The sequence below is a fragment of the Ips typographus genome, linkage group LG1 (genome assembly GCF_016097725.1).
Source record: "Ips typographus isolate SLU linkage group LG1, UJ_Ityp_2.0, whole genome shotgun sequence".
Taxonomy (NCBI): Eukaryota; Metazoa; Arthropoda; class Insecta; order Coleoptera; family Curculionidae; genus Ips; species Ips typographus.
This window is the reverse complement of record NC_138422.1, coordinates 29,138,037-29,164,778: the sequence shown is the minus strand read 5'-3', so window position 1 is coordinate 29,164,778 and position 26,742 is coordinate 29,138,037. Positions and strand designations below refer to the sequence as shown.

The following is a 26,742-nucleotide window of genomic DNA, read 5'->3' as shown; positions in this document are numbered from 1 at the left end:
GGGCGATCGAAATGTTTTTAGATACCAACCGTTTCCAAATCTGGATAATATTGAAAAACAAGTTATGCAGGAAAATTCAACCCGCAACATTAAATTTGACTTTAAGGTTCCTTAACTAGATAGGAGGTGATAAGTTTGTCGTAAACTTTCGATCGTTATAGTTTTCCAAACCATCACGTGATCCATTTATTTGCAAGATGTGGTCACGAAAATTCGGTTATTTGTCTGGATTCACCAGCACTAGCAGCTTTCCTGTAATAGTTTGTTTGACCTCTTTTAACAGAGTGTTTTGTCGACGCAAATGACTGCCTTATTTGATGGACATGGTGTAGGACTTTAATATGTCAAAGGGGGCTTCAAATTTGGTTCACTCTGTATGCATTTTTAAAAGTTTTAACATCTTAACTTTTAAACAAAACTTAATAACAGCCCTAATCTCTTAAAATCGACCAAAAAATATGATAGATTTTATTATGGACCACCCATTATAACTAACCTTGTAGATATAGTGATAAAAGACAACATTGTACCAATATTGCCCATTAATAGCGGATAATTTATCTCAATTTTCAAGTTGCTCTCAGTTTTGACTGATTACGGTTTATCAAAGAAATACGACAGTTTTAGATACAAAACAAAGGAAGTCTGTGTGTGATTTTTTTTATCATTCTTTGCTAAACAATAACAATTAAGGCAAACGATTCAGTTTTGTTATTATTTAAAAAACAAACGTGGTTTTGTAATGCATACAGTTATAACTAAGTACATGGCAAATATGACTTGGCAATCAGTAAAAGGTCTAATTTCCTTTTACTCAACTAACTACGCACAACATAATGTTAACGTTTAATTTAACTGCTCTAAAATTACCGTTAGAAAGTTTAAATTGTGTGTTTTTGTGTAATTTCCTTTTAGACCTCATTGTTTGTATGTAATTTAAAGATTAAATATTTAATAAAGATTACTGTGGGGCATCCCCTGAACGATTTTATCAAACTTTTAGCTTCCAATTCTGGGTAAAAGTTGTTTTAAGCTTAATTATCAAATATTCGTAATGTAAACTACATTATTATGTTCTCAGACAAGCCTAAATCAGTAATTTTAGTTTGATTCCTGAAAAACGTTGTCCGCCAGTTTCTTATCCTACAAATAGATTTGGTGAGTTATTTAGTAATAATTCTACTAGTTTAAAGTTTTAGAACTTTATAATTAGCAATAAGTATTATTTAGCCACCAAAAAATATTATTTTTATTATATTATATTTAAAACAAAAACAAGTCAAACTCTCCCTTAGGGTACTACAATTTACTTATTTTTGGAGGCGATATTGCAATGTTGCAAATCATGTCATATAGGTATGGGACTTTCCTTTGTAAACTGCAATAGGTGTCACGTGACCCGCGGTCAAATGACGTCACAAAAAGCGCTTTAAGCGTTTCTCTAAACATGCTTTACACTTATACTTGGCAACACTGTCCAGACTCAGTTTTTCAAAAGTATACAATAAATTTCTAGTTTAGATAACTAGAAATTTATTGTATACTTTTAAGTGTATAATAAGATTATTTAGCAATCTATGTATACATTTATTGCGCTAGTGCATTTACAGTGAACGCAGTTAACCAGCGTATTTGTTATACAACTTGCCAATTAATAAAACAGTTGGCACTGAAAACTGCAAGCAAAAGTAAGTAGGTACAGTAATTTAATTTCCAAAAATTATGCTTTTTCCTAGTTCCATTATCACATGCTGATATTTTTAGCTTGTAACTGAGCGTTTGTTAACACTTTTCTCAGGTTTCTGTTAAAATAAACACAAAAAGTTTGACTTTTAGGCTATTAGCGATACAACTTTTTAAATCTAAGTTAGATTTAAAAAGACAGACTACAAGCTACGTTCTGGAATTTTAAACTACTCAGCTGTAAATAAACAATTGAATGAAAATGAGAATTTTTTTCTGCCCATTATAAGCATTCGCATACATTTTATGGCTTAAAACTGTTGAGTCTAAAGTCCCATAACCAAACTTGAAATAAGAAACGTTTTGCATGGTATTAGAAATGATTATTGTTTAAACAACCCACTAGTCTGACCCACTAATCGACGATCGTTTTAACGCAAACTTAAATTAGTTAAATTTCAAGTCGTCACCGATTCGATGACCGTACTGGAAGTAGAATTTCAGGTTGTGTCATGTTTTTTAATTGGTTTTGCCTAAAACAGATTGATAATTGTAGTTGTTTGCTTATGAGGTATGGCAACACTGCTTTGTAAATGTCATGTCAATTGCGGACTGACAGAGAAATGTCATTACTGTCATTGGGGGGGATAGATTTTAGAATTTTAACCACACTTATGTATTTACGAGTTTTACGGTTTGGTGCAATTTCAATAATTATTATGATTAAATCCAAGTAAAATTAATTCATCTCGTTATTATTTCGGCCATCATAGACCCCCCACATAATGTGTTTTTTTTTCGTTACAGACGTGGCCAGTGTTGACCTGCGTGCGAAAAAACGGCTTTTGCATGGGATAGTTGCAGGTTGGTTTTTTAGATATTTTTAAATCAGTTGCGGTTGCAGCCAAAAGTATTTTTCAGCTATTTGAAGTGATTTCAATCTTCAAAAGCGTCAGAAACTTTTAGCATACGAGTAAGTTATGAAACTATACCGAAACATAACCTTATTTGCTACAATGTAAACAATAAACGTTAAAAACAGGTTGCAAATTAAGATCGCAACGCCCTCTGGAACTAATCTCTGCTATTTCTAACCTAAGATTTTGTCGGTTAAGGTTTTGAGGTCGGTGAATTCCTGTCTACCAATGTACCAATGCAAAATCTTTCATTATACAGGGTGTTCTTGAATTCAATGTGTTATTAACTAAATTAGTAACTTCTTCTCTAGTATAAAACAATAGGCAATTCGAGATTTTAGCAATAAGAACTTAATGCTTAAAACAATTTAACAAATATTCAAAATGACCTCCTTTTGTGTAAAATCACATTGAGGAAAAAGTTACTAATTGAGTTTTTATTGAAAGTTATTTTAGCTGAACGCTTACAATACAACTACGTCAAGTTATTTGTACTTTTTTGAAAAAGAAAAATAAGTTTGTAGACGGGAATTTCTGTAAATCCCGTGCTACCAGGGAAGAATAGTTTTAAGCAGTAAAAATGAGTAAATTACTTTTAAAATTGGAAAACTTTATTCTCCCAAGCTTATCTCACATGCTAGTCACACTTAACCTTACTTAAACTTATATTAATTCGTTTGCCGGCCGGCGGGCGCTGTCGGCTGTCGGTCAGTACAGGGTTGTACTTTAGTGTTGCAGATATTGTAAAGGCAGATCCGTATTAAGTTTTGTTACAAGTTTTAGTTCCGGACATTTTAGGCCAACCTTGTATATTTTCAATAAACTAGTCCAGTGGTGTACTTGCATATTATTAGCCGTAATTTTTGGCAATCTTAATCTAAAGAAATCAGGATTTGAGGTGGTTTGTATCTAGACGTCTTGTGAGTGAGTAGCTTAACATTTCTGAATTGGCTCAGGATAGCGGTGTCATCTGCGTATAATGCCAGGTTCCATACTGCTACTCGCGGTATGTCGCTACTAAGGAATTTGCATATCTGTATTATAGGAACGTTTTATGGGTGAAAACACGTGACCTTTTCGATTTTAACTTCTGCTTGTGCCAGCTACGACGTTGTCAGTTAGGATGTTGCCAATCTCTTGTCGGCATTAGTAAACTTTTCGTAATTGATTGGTGCAGATTGTGTTCTTCCATTCTATACAAACAAAGACAATATTTGCACTGTCTGTACTAATTTACTATCAACCGTTTTATGACTCAACTTTTGTTAATAAACTTTCAAGAATTTTCACATGAAAAAATAGCGTTAGTTGATAATACAAAACATAAACATTCTTTAATCATACTATTTGTATATCACAGATGGTTTCGATTTCAACCACATTGCACATCAGCTGAAGCCTGAGGAAATAATGACAGAGGTCTGAGTCAGTACTGATCGCCTTGAATCGAATCAGGATGTTATTGTGGTCATTGGTGGTGATTGCTTGCGTTAGTGGATCCTTAGCTGCCCTTGAAGGACCAAACGTTTGTGTACGACAGGAATCGTGAGTATTTTCTTATTATGTTAGAAACTAGAATATATGTCTCGATAAAAAGGGTTAACAAATAAAATGTAAATTCTGTTTAACCAACCAGAAAACGCTGGTAAATCGATCACGTGCTACTTACTCTTTATGTGCTTATTTTGCCATTATTCTGTTAAAAATGTGTCATGTGATTTAGTGTGCAGTTTATTGGAAAACATATCCAACCAACAGAAGTTGACCATCCAGTTCTCCAGATTTTTCTCCGTCTTAGTTTGACTATTTTTATTCTACATTTACAAGAAACTATGAAAGAGATTTGTAACGTTTTTCCTCAGTGAAGAAAAAAATATCCTAATTTGGTGTATAGTAACTAACACTTGTTCAAAACTGTAACTAACATTAAATCAACTTCAATCAAACCGTCATATGGTTGCTCGACAAAAGTTTCAGTGAGCCTACTTTCCGGCAATTCAAAACTACTATGAGCTGATCAGCTCTCTTTTTCTATTAATAAGGCGGATAAGTGACTAATTGTAAAATTTCCTTACTACTTTTAAAACAAAACCAGTGTGCGATAACCTCTAAAGTTACAATATCATTTTCCCACAGGAAATGGTTAACAATTTAAGAAAATTTTTTATACTGGAATTTCAATTTAAGTTAATGCGAACAATTATTAACGAAGACATTAGTAACACTACAATTAAATGTGTAATTTCAAGCTTGCTGATTCAACAAAATCGAAATGACTGTATTTAGTAACCTTGATCACCTGAGTAGTGGTTACTTATAGTAGTCTAAAGGTCCACGTATTGTGTATAGTGTTTTAAATAGGGAAACAAAACAGACAATGGATCAAATAAATCAATTATATACAATGCGACAATTTACACAACAGCTGTTGCGTTATTTGTCAGGAATTTCAGTCATCAATCGATTTTTTTTAAATTCACTTAAATACTATTATTTAAGTTACAAAGAAATGCAGGAAATACCATTCATGTTAACATTTTGATTGCTTAAACGTGAAGTACACTTTTTTCGAATCCCAGACCAAAACTCTGAGGTTAAACTACAGTCAGTATATTTTTATTGGTGAAATGTGGCCTAAAACAATCACAAAACATCTAGATGTTGAAATTATGAAATTATTTATTGAATCATCAACAAACATTCAATGAGAAGAAGAGAGAATATTGCAAACTAATGCAATTCAGACAATGATGGAGAAAAAACATCAGTTTGCTGGAATGGATGTGACGTTATTTCATAGTTAGTCAAAACACAAGACACAAAGTGGTCATGTGACTATCAAACGACGCAAACTGACACATGTCCCTTATGAAGTTTTTCTCTATCCTTATCATTGGATTCCTATGGATAGTTTTGAAGTTTCCAATACATATTATGTAAACTTCTACTCAAATATCCGACTTTCTTTACTAAACAAATTCTGTTGCAACGAATAACTGCCCAATTTCGTCCAATAAAACGTCATTGATACAGACATACTGATGTATGGTAATCACTAATCAGAGTAGAAACTTTCAAGTGACAGGTGTCATATCAGTGATAAAAATATCACTTTTACTCCCAAGGGAATAAAAGTACCAGTAAAAGTGAACCACATCTCTTTTTAGTGCTGAAAGTATTGAAAATTTGTAGCTAAAATGATGATTTTTCTAATTCTACATTGCTGGATCATAAATCGATAACAATAAAACTAAATTTGTACAATCTACTTTATAGTTATTATGTTTAGACTCCCCAGTTGCTGTTCCACATGTCAAAATACTCTAATTAACCTTGCTTTTATCAGAAGTAATCTTGAAAAATTGGATTATGAGTACTTTTTAAATAATTGCAACTTTGTTCCTTATTATTTATTTCAATTATTATTGATTGGAAAGTGCGCTTTGTTTTAGGAAAAACAAAGAAAAAACTTTTTCTACAAGCTTTCTTAGTGATTATAGTTCCACTTTTAAATCATAGTTAACAAATTTTGTTAGGTATGCTAGGAAAAAAGAACACAAAAGAAAGTAAACATGAGCGAAAGCCCTAAATCGTAAAGGCGCTTCTGCCATGGAAACTTGTGTGATGATAACAAACATTACAGAACCATCCTTCAATGGTTCTTTTAACGTTTTTTTTTTGTTAAATATCCTGCTCACAATATTTGTTCTTTGACAGGTATACGGTAAAAGTGCGAGTGTCCGAGCAGCAACCGTACCAAGTGCGTGAATTCGTCTGGTGTCTGAACGTGCCCCCGCGATGCTCCAAGTACCAAATCAAGTTCAAAACCGTTTACAAGGATCAAAATCTGGTCAAAACGAGACCAGTGGAAGAGTGTTGCAAGGGATACGCAAAAAACGCGGCCGAAAACAGCTGTATACCGATTTGTTCCACCGAGTGTTTGCACGGCAGTTGCATAGCACCGGAAACCTGTCAATGCGAAACAGGATATGGAGGCCCCAACTGTGATATTAGTGAGTATTTTTATTTAACATAATTAAAAATTGCTAGAGTTTTTTTGTTAATTTTCACTAATTGTATTTTTGATATTTTTTTGACTTGGACCCCTTGAGTGACCACTCGTTTTCGACTAATTTGGGGTCGCTGATCCCAAATCCGCAGTCAGATTTCACGTACCTCTCACACAGCAAAAACGTGGTTAACTCTGTCAGTTTTGGAGATATCGTCAAACAGACTGCACCAGCGTGTTTTCCAGGCAATTTTAGCATAAAATGACGTTGAGACGAACGCTCTAGCTTAAATAGCAAAAAAGTTAGGTTTCTCGCTTGGCAACGTCGCACTAATTGTAATTTTGTTATTTTTTGACTTGGACCCCTTGAGTGATCACTCGTTTTCGACTAATTTGGGGTCGCTGATCCCAAATCCGCAGTCAGATTTTACGCACCTCTCACACAGCTCGAGTTTTTTGCAAAAACGTGGTTAACTCTGTCAGTTTTGGAGATATCATCAAACCGACTGCACTAGCGTGTTTTCCAGGCAATTTTAGCATAAAATTACGTTGAGACGAACGCTCTAGCTTAAATAGCAAACATTACAACAGTTTTTTTGGAAGGTTTTTAAATAGACTATACACAAAGACAGAGAAACACTGTAAAAAAAATTATAAACGGGTGATTTTGAGAAAAAAGTAGCTTTATCAGAGGGGAAAGAGACAACAAATACGTACTTAACTCGACACGTTGAGATACAAAAATTAGATACATCATGACATAGACGTTGAAAAAAAGCTATAATGTCGTTGAACAATTGAAAAATTATGACACACACTTTGAAAGGAATAAAAGTAGCAAAAGCAAACAATACACAGTAGGAAAAAGGTCGCAGACATTTAAAGAGCGACTTTGAATAAAGATCAATGTTAGGCAGACCCTAGACACTTAAAAAGAGAGCGACCACGTTTTAACAGGGTATAAATATACTTAACAAACAACAAACCAGTCGTAAAATAGCTAAATTGCCTGTCTATTAAAATAACTCATCGTTATGGGCCATTTTGGTTTTTATTGATGTTTATCCTTAAGGTAAATTCCACTCTCCAGTGGTTGGTTTGAACTATAACAACATTTGACTTTCTGTGATAATCTAACAATCTTAAAGAAAAGAAATGTGTAGTTTATTTGGCAATTATAATAATTATTAAAAAACTCTCTGTCGTTAAAGATCATTTTTGCTTGTTGTAAATTATAATTCTTATCATAACCACCGATATTTCAGTGAATTATTTGAAGCCAATTTAAACCATGATGACATTAATGATTGCGGAACAAGTTGTCAATAAATTTGATTACCTACTTTCGTTAATATTCGAAAAGCGACAACATTTTGGAAATATTTTGTTTTGAGCTTTCGTCATTAGATTACTGTTTCTGCGCCTTAATTTTATATTATCTATTTTTTAAATCTGTGCTGTAAGTACCTACTTAGTGGTTTATTTCTGTTTTTATCAGTGTATTTCATTGATTAAACAATGTATTAATTGCACTTCTAGGAAAGTTTGAGTTGGTTTTGTGCGCTTAATCTCAACTCAACAATGCATTCATTTACGTTTAAAACAACCAGCGTAGTTCTGAAAACCCCGTTTCATTCCTATCGAAGTATCTTATGCAATTTATAACGCAAACACTAATTAGCTTCCCGGTAAAAGGTGGAATACGTAAACGAATTACACCGTGATTTTTCAACCTTATTAAAACAGATTGTGTTTATTGATTACTGATAATTCATATGAGACTGTAAGGTGTTTTTTTACTTCTCTTTTTGTTTGAAATTCAATCATGTTTTCAGCATTTACATACTTGAAATGTTTCAAGTATAACCTAAATGCTTATTTTCATTCACAATGATATATGGAAAGCGGAAATGTTACAAAGAAAACAATTTTTGTAGGCTGTCCGATGGGTTTGTGGGGTCGCGAATGCCAAAACAAATGCACGTGTCAAAACAATTCCACGTGCGATCCGTTCGACGGGCATTGCACGTGCCAACGCGGCTGGATCGGCGAACACTGCCAGAAAAGATGTCCCCAGGGCACGTACGGTCAAGATTGCGCCGAACAGTGCCGTTGCGAGCACGGAGAATGTGACCATAGATCCGGAAAGTGCAAATGTCATCCCGGCTACACAGGTCCACTGTAAGTTGAAAAAATGATAAAAATTCACTGACAAAAATGATCAAATTTACTTACTAATTTGCGTTGAAAGATGTGAAGACAGCTGTCCAATTGGAACACACGGGGAATATTGCAAGTCAAAGTGTCCGTGTCAAAATGGTGGCACGTGCGATACCGTAACTGGCAGCTGCTACTGTAAAGATGGCTGGACGGGACAAGTGTGCGCAAATCGGTGTCCGTACGGTTTTTGGGGTTTCAACTGTTCGCAAAAGTGCGATTGTTTCAACGGCGCTTCTTGCCATCACATCAACGGCACTTGCGAATGTTTGCCTGGATTCACTGGAGATCGGGTAGGTTTCTGGTTTAAAATTCTCATTTCGTAGTTATAGTTTCTTTTAAACAGTGTTTGGACGTATGCCCGGAAGGTAAATGGGGTAAAGACTGCAATAACGAGTGCGCTTGCTTGAACGGTGCCAAATGTTCCAACAAAAACGGTTCCTGCACTTGCGCCAACGGCTGGACAGGAAAGTTATGTGAGCAACGTTCTTGTCCTGATAATTTATGGGGTCCCGACTGTGAAAATGATTGCAAGTGCTCTGCGGACAACACTCAACTGTAAGTATTTTTTTTAGCTAATTTTTAAAGATTCAAAGCAACTTAGCATGTTAGATTTGGTTAGGTTACAAATACTTGAAAAATTAAAAACTTTAAGTGCTTTTTTTGCGCTTATTTTACCTAATTTAAGGTTCTTTGGTATAAACATGCCCTTTGCTGTGCATTAAAACCGTTTTGGAGCAAAAAAAATTTAAAATTTTGACAACAAATGCCATTTTTTTAATTTTTGAAAGGTTCAAAGTGGTTATTTTACCTTAATTTGAGGCCCTTGAAAATAATGTAACTGAACACCCAAGAAATGAAGTGCATCTAAACATTATGATGTGTAGTTATTAGGTGATGTCCTGTAAAATGTTATACTGTTCTCGCGGACTGAGTTTACCCGTGCGCCATCTCCCTGTGATTTAGAAGTAGACATTATTGACTTCATCCTTGTCTATTGTTCACTTTCAGAAAGGGTAAATATCTAAGTGAATGTCTTCCAAAAAAACATTTACTGATTAGCGCTTCTATTTCAGTACTTTATTCAAGTACTTTCATAATGTTATTATTAATATTTTTATTTTTTTTATGTCGGCTGTCACGATCTAACCAAAATTGGCACAATTACTAACCTGTTTTGAAAAAAAAGTGGGAGTGTCTATTATGGTTTTTATTTAGCCATTTGGTTTATCCTTAATTCGAAATTACTTACTATTACAGTATTTTTTTAGAAAATGCCTCGAAAAATTCTCCACAGACAAGCCCAGCACTTAATTCTTAACCTTTGTGAATATTTTGAATTGGAAAAAACCAATCGAGGACCTTTAGAAGCTTTATCATCTGTTCAAGAAGAAAATAAGTAATTTTAAGACCTTACATAATCTTACTGATGTATTTTTTTTTGATACTAGAAGGTTGTAGCTGCTTTGAAAATTTCCCGCAAAACTGTTTTTTCGATTCGGAAAAAACAAGCAAGTAATCTTATGATTTTCTCACCTAGAAAACGTAAATCGAGATGTTATCGACGGGCCAAGACCACTGATTTATCTGAAAGCATTAAAATGGATGTTCGAAATACATTATATAATATGTACAACGATAGTATGGTAATAATAGTAAAATATATCTACTTTTGTAGAAACATCTATTAACATTTTATTGTTTCCAGAGACTGAGATTTTTGGGTTGCATTATAGATTTTTTATAAAAATTTCTTCAAACATATTAATAATAAAGTCATAGAAAAAATAAAATAAGCGTCTAAAATGTTTTCCAGCGGGTTCAAATAAAATAAGTGGATTGCAACCTGAAAATGAGATATGAGATACTACAGCATCACTCAGAATGTCTTATTGAATTTTTAATTTGTTGTATTTATTTTAGAGAAACATGTAACTATCCAGAACCTAAATCAAGAGCTTAAAGTTAAAAAAATACTACATATTGATGATACATCTCTGTGAATTTTGGTAAATAAATTCGGTTTCAAATTTAGACGGAATTCTATGATCCAAACGAAGACTTCTCATGAATAAAAAATGTTATTTTGGTCAAGATATTTTTGATTTGCTTTGGTATAAGGTTGTTTTAGTGCAAATTTGCAGCCAAAGATCTCTACTTTCTGACTGACAATACACGCAAAATTTTAAACGTGACGAAGCTTTAGACACGCCCTTTTCTATAATATGAACACAACAGGTTTGTTGACGAAAACTTGATTTGATTCATATGATTATAAATGACATAGCCTTCGTGACGCACGGGTAAACTCACTCCGCGAGAACAGTACAATAAAACATCAAAAAGCAATTTTTGACGTTAATGTTTACTTATTTTTGACAGTTTGGACAAAATATGGTTTTGCCAAATTACGTCATCGTGACCCCACCTTCGCTCTGCTCGGTTATCAATTGAGGCAGAATGTTTGAAATTTGTTCACTAATTTAGTTTGATTTTTCCATATACGGGTTAGGGAAATTTCAAAATTTTCGGGGGTAATATCCCTAGTGCATTTAATTTTTCCGGAAAAACGAGTTTCTAAGTAATTTGTTTTAACAAATAGCATGAGCGAGAGTGGTTTTAAAAATCCTCGTCTTCGACTCGGATGATGTTAAAACAAATTACTTAGAAACGAGTATTCCAATTTTTCCATAGGAAAAATTAGATGCACGAGGGATATTTGGTAAGATTATTTCCTGAGTTAAATAAACATTTTATTTTAATTAAAACAATAAGAACAATAACTTTCAAGCTAGAAAGGGTAACACTATTCTTTATGTTGCTGTGAGGAGTGTGAAATTTTTTCGATTTTTTTTTCCGGAAAAACTGCTGACAGCTAAGTTGACAGTTGTCAAGTGATTTTTCCACCTAAAATTTACATTTGTTATACTAATTCTTGATAGCGATTGGTCAAAATTGATAGGAAGGAAATAATCTATACAAAATGAACAATAACAAGAGAGAAACCATGGAAAACTTTACAGTAAGCGTTATTTTCTTTTTCAGTTGTCACGCCTGGACCGGCGAATGCGACTGCAAGCCGGGCTGGGACAGTAAAGACTGTACCAGACCGTGCCCTTTGCTGAGTTACGGTAAAGGTTGCACGGGTTTATGCGAGTGCGAAAATGATGCCCAATGTTCGCACGTAAATGGCACGTGTTTGTGCGGTCCCGGGTTCACCGGACCAAAGTGCGAGCAAAAATGTCCAGAAGGAACCTATGGAATGGACTGTGCCCATCTGTGTGACTGTAAGTATTTAGTGAAATGGTTATAAATGTAGTGAAAATTATTTTAAATTAGTTGTGATGTTTTAACACAAAGTAGTTAGTATTGCAGAGTTTCTGAAATGTGTAGCTCAGTTATTCAACAAAGGTGGTTTTAAGGTAAGAATGGGGCCAGTTGTTCGACTGAAACCGGTCAATGTCAGTGTCCACCGGGGTGGGAGGGGCAACAATGCGATCGTCCGTGCAGCAGTAACCACTATGGTGCGCAATGCAAAGATAAGTGCACCTGTCATAACGGTGCTTCCTGTAATCCTGTTAACGGTGTGTTTTTATTTCGTTTTTAATTTATTTGCTAATTTTTTATTTTGAGTTATGCATGGCTTTATAGTGTGATTTTGTTTTGCACCAAATGTAGGAACTTGCACGTGTGCCGCCGGTTTTACCGGACCTTTATGTAAAGACAAATGTCAAACGGGCTATTACGGTGCCGATTGTGAAGAGGTGTGTCAATGCGAGGACGATCACAATTTAGGGTGCGATCCGATCACTGGAAAATGCATTTGTAAGCCGGAGTGGAAAGGTAAGGTTACTATTTTTTGCTAATAAACCACTAATAATAAAGTGAACTAATATTGTGTTAAATGTAATCAACATGCTAATACCATATTATGAAAGTCGACACCAGTTTAAATTCGTATTAAAGCAAGATCCAAACTAGATGGTTTATTTAACAGTAATGAATGAGAGAAGAGTAAATAAAAGATGGAGACTAAGAATCGAAAGTGTCAAAAAAAGAGAAAGTAACAGAAAAACGATGTCTTCTTCTTCAGGTGCCGTCTCCGTTTCGAAGGTTGGCAATCATCAGGGCGATTCTTATTTTTGAGACCGCAGCTCTAAATAGTTCGTTGTTATTGCAACCAAACCATTCTCTAAGGTTCTTCAGCCATGAATTACGTCTTCTCCCCACAGATCTCTTTCCTTCGATTTTTCCTTGCATAATAAGTTGCAATATTCGATACTTTTCCCCCCTCATGACAAGTCCCATATATTGCAATTTTCTGGCCTTAATTGTCGTAATAACTTCTCTCTCCTTATTCATACGTCTCATCATTTCCACGTTGGTTATTCTGTCCACCCATGATATCCTCAGTATTCTTCGGTATACTCACATCTCAAACCAAAGACATTAATATCTTAGGATAGACCTGCCTAGTCATTCATAAATACACATAATTTTTAAGCATACACCTCTCTTTATCTATCCGTTGCAGCTGAAAGTAATGAATGAACAAACGGCGGGTGGGGATGGGTCTGTGCTAACACGTGTTTTAGGTTGTTGTCTCTCTCCTTATAGTCCAAAGTGGAATTTAGTGGCGGAAAACTGAATTGTGCATCTTATATCATATAGGGTTAAATATATTGCTAATATTATTTTATTTTTTACTGAAAATTGAGAAAGATTTTTACAAACTATTTGGAAATACCAGATCACACCATCAAAATGCAAATCACAACAAAGCACTTTCAACATGGCCGCAATTTACTAGAAATACTACCACCAGCTAGGAGCTTCCCCATTGGTCAGCTTTGTATAGTCGTGTTCTGCGCTGTTGCCACGTTTCTTACAACGTTTTCGCAGTTTTTGAGGCCAAATCATATTTTACAATGTAAATTTTAAAATACTCGTATATATTAATATGCAGAACAAATGTGTAGAAAAAATACACACGAAAGTTTTTTTACAGTAAGACTTTCGCTATAGACTAATTTCGTCTTTCTTTTCGTCTCTTATAACTGTGTATTACTTGTCAGCGTAGTTGCACAAGCGGGCAACATTGCCTACATAATTGGCTCAAATTTTGGTGGGGTAAAAGATGTGCTAAATGCCGTTTATAATGTGACATTTCATCTTGGCACAAACTTTGATAGAATAGGGGCAGGTCTATATACGTTAGTATATATTAATGTCTTTGTCTCAAACGCTTCCAGTCTCCTCATTTCGGTTACCTTCAGCGTCCAGGCTTCCATCCCATAATACAGTACGGACAGCACATAGCATCTCATTAGTCGTATTTTCAGTTCCAGGTTTAGATCCCGACAGCAGAAAAGCCTTTTCATTTTTATAAATGTGCTTCTGGCCTGTTCGATTCTGATTCGTATTTCTTGTGAGCTGTAGTTGTTTTCATTAATGGTCGTGCCTAGGTATTTGTATTCTCTTACTCTCTCAATAGGTTGATTGTTTACGTATGTCCTACGAATGTCCTGAGTTGTTTTTGTCATCAACATATATTTTGTTTTGTTTATGTTCAGCGATAGTCCATATTCTTCGCTTACCTTATATTACCCCTTATTCCTCTTATTTTTTCCTTTATAGCTTCTCCTCTTATCCATGAGATCAAGGATTTCGCCAGTTATCCATTCTTTCCTTCCTGCGGAAAAACGATGTAAGAAGCATAAAAAAAGCGAAAAGAGTCAAATTACATTCGATTTGCTGCTTAAATATTTTTTGACAAAGTGGTCAGTTTTTGACAAACTTCTTCACTTTTACGGTCATCATTTTACAATAATTGTTTTTGCTTTCAGGGGTTAAATGCGAAACGACGTGTCCCGAGGGTAAGTTCGGCACCAACTGCGATCAAGAGTGCAATTGCAAAAACAACAGTTCCTGCGATCCGGAAAGCGGCAAGTGTTACTGTTCCAGGGGATGGCGCGGGGACGATTGTCAGTTACCCTGTCCCATTGGCTATTACGGCATTGGATGTAAACAAAAATGTTTAGAAGTTTCTGTAGGTAGGTTCGAATCATTATTTATTTAGCTTCGATTAGTCGTCGGTTTAGTAGTGCCGCTGATTGTTATTAATTAACTAGCTTGACAGTTGGTCAGCTGATCACTTCTGTTTATCAAATTATATCACATTTGTTCCAAGCAAACTCTTATAATGTGTTTTTGGGGGTTTTAGAAGATTTTTATAACAGCAGACGGAAATAAGAATCTTTGTTTTTGTTTGCACTGAAGTTTATGGGTTTTGCACGTTTTTCCAAACAAAATGTATAGCAAACATTTCACAAATTTGAGCTGTTCATTTTACAAAGTTGTTTCACATTATTCCCAATTCACTGCGAGTTATTTCTTATTCTATAAATGACATTTTCTGTAGGTAACAGAACGTGCGATCACGTGAACGGCGAGTATTTGTGTCCTCCTGGATACTTAGGTCTGACCTGCGACCACCCGTGCCCCCTGAACACGTACGGTAAAAATTGTCAACAAACTTGCTCGTGCAAGAACGGAGCCAATTGTCATCACGTTACCGGTAAGTCAAACATTAAATAGAATTTAATTGAACTGTTTTTCATATTTTTCACTTTTATGATAAGTTAGGTATTCGCGGAGTGAATTTACCCGTGCGTCACGAAGGCTACGTCATTTATAATCGTATGAATCAAATCAAGTTTTCGTCAACAAACCTGTTGTGTTCATATTATAGAAAAGGGCGTGTCTAAAGCTTCGTCACGTTTAAAATTTTGCGTGTATTGTCAGTCAGAAAGTAGAGATCTTTGGCTGCAAATTTGCACTAAAACAACCTTAGGTATACCAAAGCAAATCAAAAATATCTTGACCGAAATAACATTTTTTATTTATGAGAAGTCTCCGTTTGGATCATAGAATTCCGTCTAAATTTGAAACCTAATTTATTTACCAAAATTCACAGAGATGTATCACCAATATGTAGTATTTCTTTAACTTTAAGCTCTTGATTTAGGTTCTGGATGGTTACATGTTTCTCTAAAATAAATACAACAAATTAAAAATTCAATAAGACATTCTGAGTGATGCTGTAGTATCTCATATCTCATTTTCAGGTTGCAATCCACTTATTTTATTTTAAACTCGCTGGAAAACATTTTAGACACTTATTTTATTTTTCTATGACTTTATTATTAATATGTTTCAAGAAATTTTTATGAAAAATCTATAATGCAACCCAAAAATCTCAGTCTTTGGAAACAATGAAATGTTAATAGATGTTTCTTACAAAAGTAGATATATTTTACTATTATTAACATACTATCGTTGTACATATCATATAATGTATTTCGAACATCCATTTTAATGCTTTCAGATAAATCAGTGGTCTTGGCCCGTCGATAACATCTCGATTTACGTTTTCTAGGTGAGGAAATCATAAGATTACTTGCTTGTTTTTTCCGAATCGAATAAACAGTTTTGCGGGAAATTTTCAAAGCAGCTACAACCTTCTAGTATCAAAAAAAAAATACATCAGTAAAAATATGTAAGGTCTTAAAATTTCTTATTTTCTTCCTGAACAGATGATAAAGCTTCTAAAGGTCCTCCATTGGTTTTTTCCAATTCAAAATATTCACAAAGGTTAAGAATTAACTGCTGGGCTTGTCTGTGGAGAATTTTTCCAGGCATTTTCTAAAAAAATACTTGTAATAGTAAGTAATTCTGAATTTAAGAAAAACCAAATGGCTAAATAAAAACCATAAGAGACACTCCCACTTTTTTTTCAAAACAGGTTAGTAATTGTGCCAATTTTGGTTAAATCGTGACAGCCGACATAAAATAGTTATTTACATTACTAGTGGGGTATGAGCATTTTTATAGTCACGAGTGGGAGTGTTGCCACGACGAGGTCGTAGACCGAGTTGTGGTGATCACACGAGTACGTTAATTTGCCATACCCCACGGGTGATGTACAACATTTTATCTACGACCATCAGAAGCAGCGTAAAGTAAGAAAAAAATTCATATTTTGTGCAATGTGAACTATTTAGGAACGTCTCGTATATGCTTGCTACGGGTAGTTATTTGTTACCCTTAAATCTTGTCATCTACGCTGTACTGTTTTGGTGTTGTTGCTATGGTGGCCATTTGTTTCCACATATCACTTAAGCGACAATTTAACAGTGTCAGTCACAAATTTTTAAAAGTGCATTTCGTTATGAACATGTCTGAAGAACTTCCGTCAGATATTGAAGAAGCTGCCGCAAACGTGGTATCTGGCTTGTTGCCTGCCAAGTCAAAGGAGAAATATGAAAAAATGTATCAAAGTTATGTTTAAATTCAATAAACAATTACAGCAGAAATTTTCATTTAAAGTTGTTTTATCGCACTAGTGCGATAAAATCGCTCATTACGTAACTCAAAATGAGCTATGTAATGGATGATTACCATGCTAGGAGTAGATAAAAAAATAAAAATATTAATAATAATATTATGAAAGTACTTACAGAATGTTAAAAGCGTAGAAACAATAGCTCTTGACTGTGGTGGTATGGTAAATAGGAAACGTTATAAATGGTTAACAACACAAAGAAACGGAAAAGAATTAATAGTAAACAAATCAAATAAATTTCGATGGTTTTCAAACTGACAATGACTGAAATAGAAGCGCTAATCAGTAAATGTTTTTTTTTGGAAAACATTCACTTAGATATTTACCCTTTCTGAAAGTGAACAATAGACAAGGATGAAGTCAATAATGCATGTCTACTTCTAAATCACAGGGGGATGACGCACGGGTAAACTCAGTCTGCGAGAACAGTACATATTTAGCATTATAACTATTTTATAATTAGTTGACTACATACTTATACTTGTCTATTGATTAGTCATAAAGTTTGAATGATGCTTTATTAGGTGAATGTCAATGTTTACCTGGATGGACTGGAGAACATTGCACCTCACCGTGCGCACAAGGCACATTCGGAATGAATTGTACGCAACACTGCAAATGCGAACATAACGGCGAGTGTCGACGTAACGACGGCGTATGTCGTTGTATGCCGGGCTGGACGGGAACCAGATGCACTGAAAGTAACCGTTTGACTGAATTTAGCGCTTATTGACCAATTTTAATAACTTACTTTTCCCTGCACAGTTTGTCCGGAAGGTTACTACGGTGATCATTGTATGGAACCGTGCGAATGTCCGAACGATAACTTCCTCTGCCATCCGGCGGACGGTTGCGTATGCAAACAGGGCTACGGCGGTAAAAATTGCGACTCCAACTTCTTGCGCCTGCAAAAACAGGAAGATAATGTCGGCAGCAACGCGGGCATTATTGTGGCCGTGATTATGGTGACCGTGATATTTGTCACTATTGTTGTGCTGCTGATGTTCTACTACAAGCGGCGCGTGTCCAACCTGAAAACCGAAATTGCTCACGTGCAGTACATTGCCAATCCGTCCGGTTTTTCACCGGATCAAAACCACTTTGACAATCCTGTTTACACCTATCAGGGAACGATTAAAAGGGATAACGAACTGTTGCTAAATAACGCTAGGATTGTAAATAATTTCGAAAAAGCGTCGAATTCTAACATGGAAAAAGCACGATTGGGGATTGCTTGCTGTTCTACCGACGATGAGGAGTATGCTACTAAAGGTCGGTTACATTTTTCGTTTCATACAAATCTTAGTAACACTGATTTCAGGGCCGTACGGTACCAATTTTGATGAGCTGCGTGTGCTGAAGAACAAACACGCGGACGCTACCAATCCGAATATTTATCACAGTATCGAAAAACTGGACCACGTCTATGACGAAATCAAACACAAAGACGTCAAAGATACTGGTAACTTCCTTTTTTTTTTTGTGTAGTTGGTTGGTAGTAGCCTCTGTAAGGTATTTTTTTTTAAGTGGTATTGGTTGGATTAGGCCAGAAAAAAGCACGAGACGTTTATTGTCTACCACGAGTCGACGTTTCGACCACTGTTGGTGGTCATCCTCAGGACTCTAAAATTTATTATTCCTGTTTACATAGTGGTTACACTGAGGGTGTAGAATTAGAATACATATCACAATTTAGCTCACAAAAATTAGCTTAATACATGAACTGACTCCAGATATATGATTATTATAACACATAAACATAAATAAAAACACTTAATTATAATATAATTAAAAGACAGACCTAAATCATGTAGATTTAGTACAAAAACAAAGAAAGGAACAAACAAAGGACAGGCAACACCAAAAACTTACGTTTACATAGTGGTTACACTGAGCGTGTAGAATACATATCACAATTTAGCTCACATCAGGCGGATCTCTCTCTCCAATCAAGATCGACATCCACCTTAATCTAAGTTTACAGCTATGAAGGAGTAAATAAACACATTCCATTTGAAAAATCCGCGGCACAATCAAAATTATTGTGCAACGACTTTCTAGGGTGCACAAGCAAACAAACTACTTATGTAGATTAATATGAAGAATGTCACTGTAAAAAATATAGGGTGATCTGTTTTATCATCCGTTCTGTACTAGTAAATGGTCTGCAGGGACAAGAAATAATACACTAGTTTTAATTTACCAGTCAATAAATTTTATATTAATAAACAAAAATTAATAAGTTGCTGATCTTACAACTTAACGTAGCAAAAAACACAAATACGGGTACAACTATTTAGTTGTACAAATGTCGTAGCAACAACACGACCAAAAAAACTTATAACTAAAACAAGTCTTATTTTTTAACTAAATATGGCAGTCAAATATTCAACAAAATTATTTACATCATCGGTCATAAGAGTAGATAAGTACAAACGTTAATTATCACAATAACGCAGTATTAATCTTTAATAAAATGATAAGCACCACGTTCAATTATAAAGAGCAAAATACCCAAAATTATTCTGAGTTGAAGTGCCAAAATAATGCGAGAGATGCATATTGCACCTTTATTTCACTAACACTGACACGGGAATTTCACTGCGATTGCATCAAAACAAACAGTACAAATAATAGTCAAACAAACTTACAGTTTAGTCACAGCTTTACTGATCTTTCCGTCAGCCACCAGAGAAATTTTTATTTTACTAGTCCGGGCCTGTCTTTCCAAAATTCAACCAACCTGATTTGTCAAATTGGATTTAATCTGGGTTTGTGGTCCACTGTTTTACCGTACAACAATCCTGTATTGCGTTTAATAGGTTAACTTATTTTAACCAGGGCTCTCAGGGGGTCCTTTGACCTAAAATAAAACCACTTGGGGTTCGGATTGGCAATCCGAAGTACTTCACAAATCTGGGTGGCCGTTTTATCCGCCAAAACAAACGGTCTGGGTTTGGATGTAACAATCCAAAAACAAAGTGATACCAAGAGTATGATACTAGTCAACAATCAAATTAACAGCGTGTGTTTTTATGCGAGAGAGAGAAAAATGAGAACGACCTTTCTTGTTAAGAGTTCTCGGGGCACTGGAACGTTCCCGAACAAAGTTTAACGGGTAGACGCTTGGCGACGAGAGAGAGAAATTTCGATGCAACATCGGTTGCGTTGAGTTAGACGGAGAGGACAACACTTCCAACAACGCTTCGAAGAAGGTCAGTTTTTTATTGCGCCTGGGCAAGTGGCTATTTTTAAATTAATTTTCGTTTTGTTGCACCGAAAGATCGCAACACCATTTTCATATTAAAATCCGGCATGCTGAAATGATAAATAGGCAGTTAGACTCGAAGAAACATCGAAATAACCGAGTTAAATTGTGTTCAAAGCGTACAAGAAGTAAATCCCACTACACATTACAAGCACGCTGATTACTGTAAAACAAAATAAATAGTACAAAATTGAATCTAGAACAAATAATTCAATTTATAAATGTGTGCAACGATGGAGTTACATGTGTCCTACATTTTGAAGATCTTTACTAAGGCGTTTTAAACTACACGTAAGTTTTTGGTGTTGCCTGTCCTTTGTTTGTTCCTTTCTTTGTTTTTGTACTAAATCTACATGATTTAGGTCTGTCTTTTAATTATATTATAATTAAGTGTTTTTATTTATGTTTATGTGTTATAATAATCATATATCTGGAGTCAGTTCATGTATTAAGCTAATTTTTGTGAGCTAAATTGTGATATGTATTCTACACCCTCAGTGTAACCACTATGTAAACAGGAATAATAAATTTTAGAGTCCTGAGGATGACCACCAACAGTGGTCGAAACGTCGACTCGTGGTAGACAATAAACGTCTGCTTTTTTCAGGCCTAATCCAACCAATACCACTTAAGAAAAAATTCCTTTTTTTTTTGCTCTCATAGTACCTACTACCCTGCAGAGTAGTTAATAATAACAACTAATTTAGGAACAGAATTGGCTAATTTCTTGTTTGTTTTTTTCCCTTTTAATTCAGGCATCGTCAAATGGAAATAATTAGATTGAATCAAGTAAGTTGTGTTTGTGACGATGAATAACTTTTGAACAGCACTGTATTTTGTTTGTGTGATTGAACACCGTTTTTTTCGTTTTGTTTTGCTATTATACTAACTAAACAGCCATCTACCACTAGAATGGAAAATGTTTTATTGTTCTAAAAATTTAAAAGGGAATATGTCATAATTACAGTTAAGTTGGAATCAGAAATGGGTGAGGAACCCTAGTTCGGAATGCTAAAGATAATAGGTTTGTTCCAACCGGTAGTAATTTTATCGTCAGTAAGAGTGTTAATGCGACTGCGTCGAAGCGTTACAAAACAGTAAAATCACCTTTGAAAAGTGAAGTTAGAAACGAAAATTGAAAATACAATTTGCGATCAAGAACTTTTCACCGATTTTCTACATTTTTCGGTGTTATCTAGCGCATAGCTTTATACTTTTTTAATCCTAGTGTTCCCACTTTGCTTTTATATTTTTTGAGTACTGTATTGTTGTTGGACCAAAAATAAGTCTCTCCAGCAATATCAGATGTATTGGGGATATTAAGGTTACCAGAAACAGCTGCCTGTGGATTTTCTCCTTCAACCACAATAACCTATTCTTCATAACTTGCTCATGTAAGACAAACATTTAATAAATTTTATCGTATCATTGAAGATTAAAACGATTTTATAGGAAATCTTTATTAATAATTATCAACAGCATAAATGTACTAATTCCTTCATAAAACCTTAGTTACTAATAATACGTTATTTACGAAGGACAATAGGTTCGATAACGGAATAATATTACAACGACTTTTCATGAATATTCAAAACAATGTTTTGTCAGTTTTCTAATTTAACGGATACTCCACTGCCTTTGAAGTCCACGATCATATTTATGTCTTCTGAAGGCTGATTTGAATTTTTCCAGCAATGGAAACTTTCTTGGACACACTTTCTTCTAGATACCCTCTAGCAACCTTCGTTGATTCCCATCAACCAAGTTCTTGTAAATCCAGTATATCCCCTCCAGCATTAACAAGAAAATTTGCTTAAGATCTTCTAACACAGTATACATATTAGGATTTTCAAGTGAAAGATACTCAGCTATTTTTTGAGGTAGTTTAGTGAAAAAATGAATGCCGCAGGACTGTACTGTACATTTTCCTTTTCTATAGAAACAATCGTCAGTGAGTAACATGGGCTGGCCTTAACATTACATTACTTTTTAAATAGAAGCACAGGATTGACTTTGCCCTCAGATACTATCGCGAACGTCCGTTTCTTGTGGGTTTTGGAGTGGGGAATAGTAACAATCAGCTTGTCCTCTAAAACGTCCACATCTTCCGTGGTCATCTTGGTTAGTTCATTGGTTTGGCAGGCTCCTCCAATTCCAATTAGAAAGGCCACTTTTAACATCAAAAACTCCTGATTTGTTCTCTTGGAAATACCTTTGATTTTTTTGCTCTATATCCTACGTTTTTCGTAAAACGTATTAAAGCGTCGTATTTGTCGATTTCCACTCTTTCCTTCAATTCTAAGGTCGCTAGTAACATGGAATACTTTGGCCATAATATAATAATGTTAGGTTTTCTATGCCAATGATACGATAAAGCTTTGAATGTAACTCGATTATTAGCGATTTAACAGTCTCGGACATAGCAATGTCCACGACTATTATAAATTCCTTTTTCTTCAAAATTAGAATGCTGAAATTCCTTTCTTTAGAAATGTCGACCAATAAAAATATATCCCCGCTTCTGGATTAATGACGCCGGCCAATTAAATCTCTTAGAGGTTTGGCTTAAGATTTAAAGTCAGATTTTTCTCTCAATCTAGTTTTTCATTTAAGCGTTGTATCTACACCATTTACACATGTAGTTTAGAAAGCGTCAGTTGAATTTTAGAAACCATAAGATGGATTTAAAAAAAAATCACTTGTATTTCAGAAAAGGTACTTTCAATTTTAGAATAATAACTTTGATTTTTGAAATTGCAATTTGTATTTCAGATTAGTCACTTGTATTATAGAAAAGAGCAGTTGGATTTTAGATGTGGTCATTTGTAATTTGGAAAATTAAAGTTGAGAAAAACAAGTAAAAAAAAAAGTAAATAGTTTAACGAATATTTTTAATAACATTGTGGTTTAAGCAGTTCAATGAAAAATCGATTTATCTCGAATACCGTTCATATTATCGAAGTAAAGAAAGAGTACAATTTTTCGATAAAAATGTCAAGAGTATCCATTGGCGTTTGCAGCTGAAAATAATGACAGCTGTCAAAGTTTAAGCAAATTGTGTCTTAGGTCCAGTTAGTTCCTGCCTTTCGAAGACGAGATACCTGGTTTTCATGTCAAATAGAAGGTCTCTTTCGATAAAACGTTGAAGTTTTTCAAAAGTTAGGGCCAAAAACGTTAATTGAAAGGCAGTTCTTTGGGGTTCAATAATTCCCTTAAGAGTGACTTAAAAAAAAAAAATATATGAACAAATCGTATTATTTTGACCTCCCCTGCATGCCCCCGAGAGATTGTCATATAGTTATGGGACACCCTGTATATTTTATATAAATTAATACTCTCGATGGACGGGTTTTTTTGCTTAAAGTGATATTAAAAAAAAAACAACAAACTAATAACCACATAGAAACACAAAAAAATCTGAAATTGAAATAACGCGTTCTAAAATACAAGTGACGAATCTGAAATACAACTTACGTTTTCTAAAACCAAATTTACGATAATGAAATACAATTTGTAGATTCTGAAATCCAAAATCCAACTTATATTTTTAAAATCCGAGTGATATTTTCTAAACTACATGTGTAAATGGTGTAGTAGTGTTCAGATGTGCCTCAAACTAATTCTGTAAGTACTAATTTAATTTTGACTCTGAAAAATAAACAAAAAGATAGTTGCTAATTTTTTCCCGGGGTATCACAGTGCCGGTTGGAACAAACCCAAAGTCTCTACACTTCGCTATACCTTTCCATTTAAAATAGTAGAGTTAGTATACCTTTTTCTTCTAATAATAGCAGAGGATTTGAAGAACTTTAAATAATTTCCAATAATTTTTCGTGGTCACATTTTCGAAGATGTTTTCACCGAGGTACTACGATGAACACTTCCCAAATCCAGTCGCGTGTACGGCTTTTTGGAACACTTTTTCACTTACACATTTAGCTATATTAATTATTACATTTTTAAGTGGCTGTTAACAGGATTTTTAATATAAACTGCTACTCTCTGTAATTACTACACTTTAAATAAAGCCAAATTTGTTTCTATTACAGAGCTGGAATACGACCATTTAGACTACACGAGACCGGCAAGTACGTTAAAACCGCACTATCAGCGTATGCCCTCGCCTTTTGGTTCGAGAGATTTGTCGAAAAGCGAAATATCGGACACAGAGTAGATTACTATTTTAAGGTTAAACTTGATAAGATTACACATATTACGTCAAAACAATCATTTCAATAATTAAGCTAAAAGTGTCTTTGAGAATTGTGATTAACTGAAAATTCTACCATTTTAATAAATATTCGGGTTTTAATATAGAGATCAAGCTATCTTAGTTGACAGTTATATTGTCTGCAGTTTCAGCGTGATTTTTCTTTTAACAGACATTGTCGGAAATATACAGGTTTTAATACACAGAACCACGTATAAAAATAATCCCAGTTTGCTCTATAAACTATATCCAAATACAGGGTGTTGAAGTTTAAAAAAAACACACAATTTTATGGTTTTCATAAACATAAAGAGCCGATTATTCGCCAATTATTATCTCCACCAGTCGCCTGATAATTTTTAAGAAAAAGAAGATACGCCACTGTTTTTTATAAAAATAAAATTAATTTTTCCATTTACCGTTTAGTTTTGCAGGAAAAAGGTCTCTAATCGAAATTCGAACTTATCGAAGCAATAAACTAATTGTAAGCAACAAAGAACTACACATTTTGATAAAAAAATTAGAATAATTGTTCAAAATGGTGTCAAAACTTTTCCGGGATATATGTTTATAGAGTAAACTGGGTTTATATTTGGACGTAAAATACGTGGTTAAAATGTGTGTATTAAAACCTGAATCACCCTGTATAAGGTTAGGTTAATTTAAGTTGATGGCAGATGATGACGTAACCGACATTTCAGAACAACTGAACTATACTTATACTCTCGTACGCATTGAAGGTATTTAAACAGGTGTAGGTTAAGTCTGAAACGTCACCTTGACAGCAATGTATTTTATATGGCAACTGTAATTGTACAATCGAGCCTTGTACAAAGACAGACTCTATTTTTTCTACGACTAATTGAAATTACTTATTGAAATTTCACGAAAATAAACACTAAAAACTACTGCAATGTAAAAGCAGCTTTCACAAACTACCAAAAGTGCTGCGATTTACACAAAAGCTGCACATGTGGACTTACTATAATCGTGTTTATTACCTTTGATGCGTACAACTATTAGACATTTTTACTTTGTGCTGCAAAGATGGTATAGAACCAACAGGTCGAACTCTATAGTATAATAGAGAAACCGATGATGGTATTTTTGGTTAAAATGCATTGACAGCGATCAAATCTTTCCTAGACGTAGGAGATTTTCAGTTAAAATGACTATAATGTAAGTTACTATATTTTTCTCCTATATTTTTTTCTTGGTATGGTGCAGTCAATAATTCTTTATTTTCAATTGGAGAATTTGTATTAAAATATTTTAAACATAGTATTGTGCATTATAAAGTTAATTAACTTGAGTGGTTAACTGTAGGAGCGTTTTACGTGCCGGGTGGTTATGTCTTTTATTTTGTGTGCCAATTATTTATACAGGATGGTCTAGACTGATAATTAAAAGGTGGAAAGTATGGAAAAAATAAACTCTAAAGTGTCATATAAACTGTAGTCGAAAAGTGAGCCACAAAAAGCATTTTTTTATATTAATTCCTGAACGAAAAAAACAATTTTTGTACTTTCCACTCTTTAATTATTATTCTCCTGCAATCAATTTGGATCCTGTATAATGTACGTACTAATTTTTAATCGCGTTTTATAAACCGTATATTGTAATACTGCGTACATTCCTTTGAACCATTTTTTTTATATAGGTCAGGGTACTTGATAGAACAAAACAGCTTTACATATGTTTAATAATGTTTGATCTGATTTTTCACAAATGAACAAAAATATAGCAATGAAAAGGACTAAAACCTTATAAACTACAAATTTTAATCGTTTTAAGTACTAATTATAATATACATTTATACACAAATTATTTCTATTTACACATAGAGAAAGTATTTTTATCTTAACGGAGTGTTTTCTATTGTCATGGTGTATTGTTTAGCAATAAAATACATAATTAGTTTTACTCATTCGAACTAAATCATATACATTTTCTTAGTATAAGTCTATGTAATTGAATTTCTGTGATAATGAAATGTTTTTTAACTGTGGCAATTTTAATAAAAATTCAATTATA

At 34.2% G+C, this 26,742-nt stretch overlaps 1 protein-coding gene and 2 long non-coding RNA genes across 5 annotated transcripts; 1 reads left to right on the top strand and 2 right to left on the bottom strand.

Annotated features, from left to right (window-relative positions):
* The first annotated feature begins 52 nt into the window (after positions 1-52).
* On the top strand, positions 53-26,742 carry drpr (multiple EGF like domains draper). Of its 2 annotated transcripts, none has more exons than XM_081993233.1 (16): positions 53-1,158; positions 2,491-2,547; positions 3,961-4,145; positions 6,318-6,613; positions 8,547-8,790; positions 8,861-9,119; positions 9,173-9,384; positions 11,872-12,113; positions 12,249-12,410; positions 12,505-12,669; positions 14,673-14,879; positions 15,248-15,403; positions 17,755-17,931; positions 17,996-18,502; positions 18,552-18,692; positions 24,548-26,742. In XM_081993233.1, exons 3-16 carry the CDS (start codon positions 4,057-4,059, stop codon positions 24,670-24,672), a joined length of 2,982 nt encoding a protein of 993 aa, XP_081849359.1. In that variant the 5' UTR covers positions 53-1,158; positions 2,491-2,547; positions 3,961-4,056; the 3' UTR covers positions 24,673-26,742. The 2 variants fall into 2 exon arrangements, with proteins under 2 accessions (XP_081849359.1, XP_081849353.1); XM_081993227.1 differs by lacking the exon at positions 53-1,158 and adding an exon at positions 1,174-1,688.
* On the bottom strand, positions 3,909-6,285 carry LOC145738598 (uncharacterized). Its single transcript, XR_014180818.1, has 2 exons — positions 4,270-6,285; positions 3,909-4,172 (listed from the first exon to the last, which is right to left on the bottom strand). It is a non-coding gene; the product is annotated as an uncharacterized LOC145738598 (long non-coding RNA).
* LOC145738581 (uncharacterized) lies at positions 8,344-8,986 on the bottom strand. 2 transcript variants are annotated; one of them, XR_014180812.1, is made up of 2 exons: positions 8,845-8,986; positions 8,344-8,788 (listed from the first exon to the last, which is right to left on the bottom strand). It is a non-coding gene; the product is annotated as an uncharacterized LOC145738581 (long non-coding RNA). The 2 variants fall into 2 exon arrangements; XR_014180813.1 differs by having other exon boundaries at positions 8,344-8,775; positions 8,845-8,985.

Coding starts and splice junctions, on each gene's coding strand:
- drpr (XM_081993233.1), top strand. CDS start 4,057: ATGTTATTGTGGTCATTGGTGGTGATTGCTTGCGTTAGTGGATCCTTA. Junction 17,932..17,995: donor GGGAACCAGATGCACTGAAA/GTAACCGTTTGA, acceptor TTCCCTGCACAG/TTTGTCCGGAAGGTTACTAC. Junction 18,503..18,551: donor TGAGGAGTATGCTACTAAAG/GTCGGTTACATT, acceptor CACTGATTTCAG/GGCCGTACGGTACCAATTTT.